General features: G+C 50.0%; 1 protein-coding gene across 1 annotated transcript in view; it reads right to left on the bottom strand.

The window, feature by feature from the left end:
* Window positions 1–6,635, bottom strand: part of CCDC85A (coiled-coil domain containing 85A) — a gene marked incomplete at its 5' end in the record, with an annotated part of 65,194 nt that overhangs the window by 5,186 nt on the left and 53,373 nt on the right. Inside the window, one exon of the mRNA XM_010136340.1 lies at window positions 1,444–1,563. Coding sequence (XP_010134642.1) covers window positions 1,444–1,563 — 120 coding nt within the window. The remainder of the gene's footprint in view (window positions 1–1,443; window positions 1,564–6,635) is intronic.

The raw sequence follows: 6,635 nt of genomic DNA, 5'->3' as shown, positions 1-6,635 counted from the left end.
TGCGGAACCGGGTGCTGCTCAGCAGCTGGGAACGGCGGTTCATCACCCCCCTCCTGTGCGAGGGTGAGAGCAGGGCTCTCACGGGCAGAGCACTGCTGACGGGACCTGGTCGGGGTGCCCATCACCGAGGGACCGGCAGCTGTGTGCGCACCAAGAGGGGCTCGAGCGCTCTGATGCTGCTTCCCCCTTCCAATGCCAACAAACCAGGCAAGGTGGCTGCGCTGCAGGGCTGCGCCCGGGTTTTGTGTTACAGGAAGGGATCTGACTGCTGTAATTTGTGCACAGTTCACTTGCATAAACCCATTTCCTCAGGCTTCATGGAGGAGAAGTCAAGGTCACCCAGCCATGTGGAAGATAATCACCCTGTGCACGAATTGAGACGTCCAGACAAGTCAAGAGTGCTGCTGAGCTCTTGCTGCGCCCTGTGCATCTCCACGAAGCTCAGAACCAGAGCGAAGGTCTAGGAAAGTCCCTTCCAGTTCTCCCCCGAGGCAGTGCAAACCTATTTCCTGCAAGTAACCAGCATGTCCCTACAACCCCTGTGTAGGTGGGGAATACACCCACGTAACCGTGGGATGAACACTAAAGCAGTTCAGCTCATGAGTGGAGCCGACATGCACAAAGCACCAGAAAACAACCGGGACAGAGCCAGTGTCAGGAGACAGGAACAGGGAGTCGCGGCTCTCTGCCCAGCCCATCGTCAGATTTTAGTCCTCTGCGGAGGAGCACGGACGCCACTGACACCCCTGCTGCCATGGGACAGAGAACTCAGCCTCCCGTCAATCCAGGTCATTGGATAAAGCGCTGCACACTATAAGAGCTTTCTAAGCTCCAGTAACCGACCACCCCACTGCTGGCACGGGGGAGAACTTGAAAATCTGCCCCGCCGGTTGCGCGTGTCAGTCGCTGTTTATCGCTGCAACACAGGGCTCTGCAGTCCAACCCTGATTCAGAGTAACTCACCCCTGCCTTCAGAGAAGTTTCAGCACTGATCTTGGATCATGACGCGTGTTCTTCAACCCAGAGTTCAGCTATTTTTATTACGAATATACCACGCACATTGCCTTTATCTTTGCAATATAGTATTTCTCTTTGCTTGGGTTACAGGAATCCACTCTATTCCACTGGAGAACAAATCGGCATCCTAGACAAAGTTGAAAGACCTCCTCATTCAGAAAAACACCACTTCCAGCTTCAGAGACAAACCGAACAAGCGTAAGCGATTCGGAGAGCAGCTACAGCTGGCACCACCCCCACGGCACGGGCCGGACCCCTGCCCTGGGAAACACACAGTCCACAGATGCAATGAGTGACACACAGAAAAACAATCCCACTCATGACAGTAACATCCCAGTGGGCTCCACAGGAATGTTGCCAGGACAATACGACATGTGTTGAGGAACAGACAGGACGTTTGGCATGACGGCAGCGGAGGAGCGTTACCTTCAGAGCATTTACCACTGAGTCAGACTGCTGAGAGGCTGAGCCATGTCCACTGACGCTAGCTGGCTCGTTGGCAGAGCAGTGACTCCCCTCCGCCCCTCCTGGCATCCTAAAGGGATCCTTCGCAAAAAATTAAGAACTATTTAATAAAGAAAAGAGTTGTAGCTAATTAAAACAGATGTCAGTTATTTATTGCTCTTTTTAAAAAGGCCGAGAGGCGCTGAAGGCATGTTTCACTCCACAGTCCCCCTCTTTCTGTGCCACAGCAACCAAGATCCACGTGAGGCAGCTCAAGTGCTCCTGCTGAGTGTTCCCCAAACCTCTGGCCCTCAGAGATGTCTATCTGGAAAACCAGGAGAGACCAATACAATTTCTCAGGTATACACGTCGCCTCACAAAAGTGCTGTGATGTGGGGAGAAATATTTCAACTCCAGAGAACGTCTAATTTTATCCCCGCAGTTCTGGAGGCTGTTCCTTCAGCAAAACTCACATTTCTAAACATTGCTGCAAGGTTTGCAGCAACAAGCTCAGTCACGGCCAACCAGGGCAGGAGCCAGGAGCTCTGGGCTGCCAGCTTGCTCCTTCCCTGCCTCCGGCTGCTCCGCTGCAAGGGCACGTCCCCCCGTGTTTGCCTGCGAGATGCCAATTTATAGCTGTCAGGGACAACCTCAGGGGCTTTTTCCTCCCAGTGAACACCTGGAAGGGTTCTTCAGGACCTGCCAAACAACTGCAAGCTACCTAAACTCTTCCAGCTCAGTCACCTCCACCTTTGTGGGATGTAAAGCATCTCCTGGAGCAACTGCAGTGCCGAGGTAACCTGAGCAAGCCGCCTGCTTCGGAGGAGTGCTAAAAATACCCCTGCTGCATTCACGGACAGCAACGTGATAGCTGCAGCGACAGAGATGGCCCGGGGAGACGCTCCCGAGGTGCTTTCGACCTGACCCGCTCTTCACCATCATCAAACAAATAAAGAAATATAAAGAAGACAAACATTTCAAAGACTGAGAGATGAAAGTTCCTCCCTTACAGAGTAAGAAACACTGTAGGAAATAGAAAGAAATAACGTAGCAGTAAATTCCTACTGGGACGTGTGGGAAATGTGTTTCTGAAGGAAAAATAATGACTGTGGAAAGAGCCTCTGATCAGAATCAGTGCCCCGATGTGCAGTAATTTGCCCCGCTGAGCAAGCACATAGCACGCTGTGGTCTTTTTGGGGGTGTCTATCATCTAAACAACAGGAAAGATGAAGGTGAGTGTGGGAGAAAGAGGGCACAGAGACACGAGGTGAGGCTGAACGTCACAGATCCAGCCTGCCCAAGAAGCGCCCCAGTCCGGAGCACGTTTCTGTGTCAGGGTCTGCCCTGGCACACGCTCCGGGCAGCGCGCAGTCCATCACCCCACCATCTTCCGCAGCAATGACTTACCAGTTTGCTGCGATGCACAGAGGGAGGTTTAGGACTTGTTTTACTTTGGGAAGGATTTATAGATCTGTTGGTGACTTGGGCAGGCTTAATGCTACACTTTGGGAAAGGAAATGAAAGAGGAAGGAAAAGGGGTCATAAAGCAGATTGGAGCAATTCTGGTTTAGGATAAATTCCCTCAGTCAGCTTTGGGGTTTTTGTAAGTCAACGTATTCTGTTTCTTTACTGGCTCCAGGGCCAGCAAAGGTTTTGTTCAGTTTTGAATGGTTAAAATATAAATATGGGTATTTAAAAGCTGGAAAAACGAGTACAGATTGTACAGGTGAAGCCTCCTGAAACTGAGAAAATCCCCAAGTCCTGCGAGTTGTGCTGCTGTCCGAGTTGAAGCCTTCCTCCAGGCAGCCGTCCTCCTCGGCCTCTTCTGTGCCATACACAGCACATTTTTGTCTCCCTTCATAAGAATGAGAAACTTGTTGTGAACACACTGCTTTAAGCCGACAGCGATCTCAACACACATTGGTAGAAGATTGAAAATTATTATTTCCCCTGTGGACACCCCTCTCCCTCCTCCCTCTGTCCTTGATAAGAGACATAAGCTTCTCTTAAAAAAATAAGGCAGGTTTTGCAGCCCTGAAGCACCATCCTCCAGCTCAGGGAGTTCTCATCTCAGGTGAGGCCACTGCAGAGGCAGAACAGCTCCTGCTTTCTATGGAGGAAGCTTATTCCAGGAGATGATGGGGATGGGACCAGCCTGAACGTGGGTCTCCCATCCCTCAACACATCCTGTGAGCCCGAAGACGCTTCAGCTCTCCTGACTGCATTCCGAGTTTCTGAGGCAGTGAAGCAAAATGAGAGGAAAAGGCACTTTGCCAGTGCAGTGGTGGCTGAAAACAAGGCGCCTCAGGAGACTGGAGAAGCGTGTTTTTCAGACCTATCATCACCGCTGCTGCCTGCCCGTGGGGTACATGGCAAGGTTTAACCTTCCACCAAAGGCTGACCTGAGTTTCCTTGCACTGAGTCCCTTCTCCACCACTGCCCAACCCAGACTACCACTGGATCCTGGGCAGGATCTCAAGGATGGGAGGAGAAATCCTGTTCCCTTCTTCATGTCTAGCTCCACACATGGCACCTGCATTCAGCCGCTCAGCGTAGCCATCCCACGTCTCCGTGTGGTTCGGACAGATCTTTTCAGTTATTACCCAGTAACAAAGCTGTGGGAGTGGGACCAAATCAGACAGAAGGGATGACATCATGGCTCCATAGTGCTGAAACCTCTGTTAAATTTAAACATCTTGAGGACCTGTGAGCAAACAGCACTGCACAACATCAACATCTGAGAACTAATTTACTTTTTTGCTCATCCTCCACCACCAACCTTCCCTACTGCCCCTGCCCAGCCCTCGTGCCCAAGCTACAGCACAGTTTACATGTTGTCTCCTCCGAGTCTAACGCGTCTCTGCAGATTTTACTGCTGCAGAAAGCTCTTGCTCTGAAGCAGGTAAAACCCACACAATATCCCGTGTACCTTTTGTCACAAAGATAAGAGAGTGTGGTCACTAAATGTGCAGATCCGTCTTCTCTTGGAAGTGAATCTACAGAATAGCTAACGCCAGCACGAGACTCTAGTGAATAGAAAGCACAGGAAATCTGACTCACGTTGTAGTATCACGTAACAATTAGATGAATGGAAATTTAGCATCTCCCTCACACTGAGAGCAAAATGTTAAGGACACTCAAGCCATTCTCCCTCAGTGCCAGAGGCAAACCCTGTACCGTACCCTGGTTGTGGTCAGAATAAAGACTCCCATGTAGAACAGGGTATTCTTTGAGGGGAAGAACTAATCACAAGCCTTCCTACTTGAGCCAGTAGAAAGCATCATATTCTCAGTCCACTCTGTTGGTAAGGACAGTCATGAATGAAATGCTCTGTAGAGCACAGCACGCTGAGCAGCTCGAGCCAGCGGCAGGTCATCTGCCAGCTCCTCCGGAGGAAGCGTGCTGCTGGCTGCCTGACTCGCAACCCCGCCACGGCACACAGGCATAGCTGAGGAGGGGAAAACACAGCCCAGCTCTGCCCCAGGGGCACATGCAGTCACCTCACCAAAGCTTCCAAGAGAAAATGATTTTCCTGTCCACTGGGCACAGTTCTGTTCACTTACCATTGGAGACCTACCTCAGCAAATGCACCAGACCTCGTTCTCCAGCAGCCTTTTGTCCCAGAGGCAAGTGGTTTACTGGGATGTACATCCTTCCTGCTGGGTAACTGCCACACCAGCTCAATCACCACCTGATCTTCAAAGCTTTTTTCTGATTTCCCCAGCCCTCAATTTCCCCGTTAGCTCAAAGAAAACACAGGCTGTGTTTGTCAGCTGGTTTCAAACGGGCAGGAGAGAGGAACACCAAAAAGCAATAAACTGCAGTATGTTGCTCTGCTGGATTGATAACACACTAAAAAAAACAGCAACAATTTTTTGAGGGAAGACTCCTGTGAATTCAGTACACAGTTTTAGAATGCCGCAGATATTCACCATAACTCCTGTTCTCAAAGACCTCAGCAGAAACCTCTGCTTCTGCATACTGCCACATCTCCTCATGGTGTACCTGAAGCACACAGATCTGAGGGGCCAAAACCACCACTGGCTACACACCTTCCGAAACAACCCCTTTCAGCAGGCCCTTCAGAAACCTCTTTTGCTAACGAACCTGTAAGACAAAAAGGCTCTGGGCTGTAGCACCTCCAAGTCTTGTAGACCGCACATGTAAAGACCACCACGGTTCAACACCTGGAAGGTTCAGTGGGCTCTACCGGAAAATTAGTGAGTACAAAGTACCTCCAGACTCACAGAAACTGTTCTGGGGAAGAAAGCAAACAAAATCTGTCCTTCGCTCTGAACTGGAACTCCTTCTGTGCACCAGGTGTTTCTTGAATTTGTATCTTGTAACATCAAGCCCGTAAGCTCTTGCGATACGGGCCGCCCGCGCCCACCGAGATGGAAGCGCAACACCAAGGACGCCCTGAAACAAAGACTCAGTCTAACCTCAGCTGTGGAAAACCGAAAGCGCTCCACAGATGACCTATTAATTTAAAGTGAGGATGAGCGCACATGAAAGAACCGGGTTGGTGGATGCTGTTGATTTACTTTCAGCAAATATTTGATGACATGATTAAGTAAGATGGGTTTGTTCAATGGGTTTTAATTACATTTTGGTTGAAAGATTCCCTATTCTTCCACACGCTATGGTAGGGAGGAGCAAACAGTATTGGACTGTGAGTGACGCAGACTTTACAGAAAAAATGCTAACCAAATGGTTCCCATCTTCTAATTAGATTTATAACTAAAACCATGCCATGCAGAGGGGAAACAAAAACCACAGAGCTCAGCAAAAAGGTTTCTGAAAGATTCGGGAATGGGTTGAACTAAAATGTGATAATCTAATGGAAGAGGGTAGAAAGAGGGAAAAGTGAAGTGCTGGAAGGGTTTAAAAATAAACTAGTGTGTGCCTAGGGTAACACCTGCCACTTCACACAGGACTGGAAAAGGCAAGCAGAGATGCGAAACCCAAAAAAAAAGTGCCTGAAGCAAAAGGAATTGCAAAAGAAACAACAAAAAGAGATGGAAAAGGACCAAAAGACTTGTAAAGGATAGAATGAGGAGATGGAGGCAGAAGAGCCCACGTGAGGGGGAGCAGAAGGGCTCGGCTTCAGCCCTGCCCCACAGCTGCCTCACGGCTTTGGTGCTGCGGGGGGCGGGAATGGGAGCTCAGCCCCC

Source organism: Buceros rhinoceros, unplaced genomic scaffold, assembly GCF_000710305.1.
Source record: "Buceros rhinoceros silvestris isolate BGI_N320 unplaced genomic scaffold, ASM71030v1 scaffold6795, whole genome shotgun sequence".
Lineage (NCBI taxonomy): Eukaryota > Metazoa > Chordata > Aves > Bucerotiformes > Bucerotidae > Buceros > Buceros rhinoceros.
Note: the sequence above shows the minus strand (reverse complement) of the source record. Positions and strands in the feature narration are given on the sequence as shown.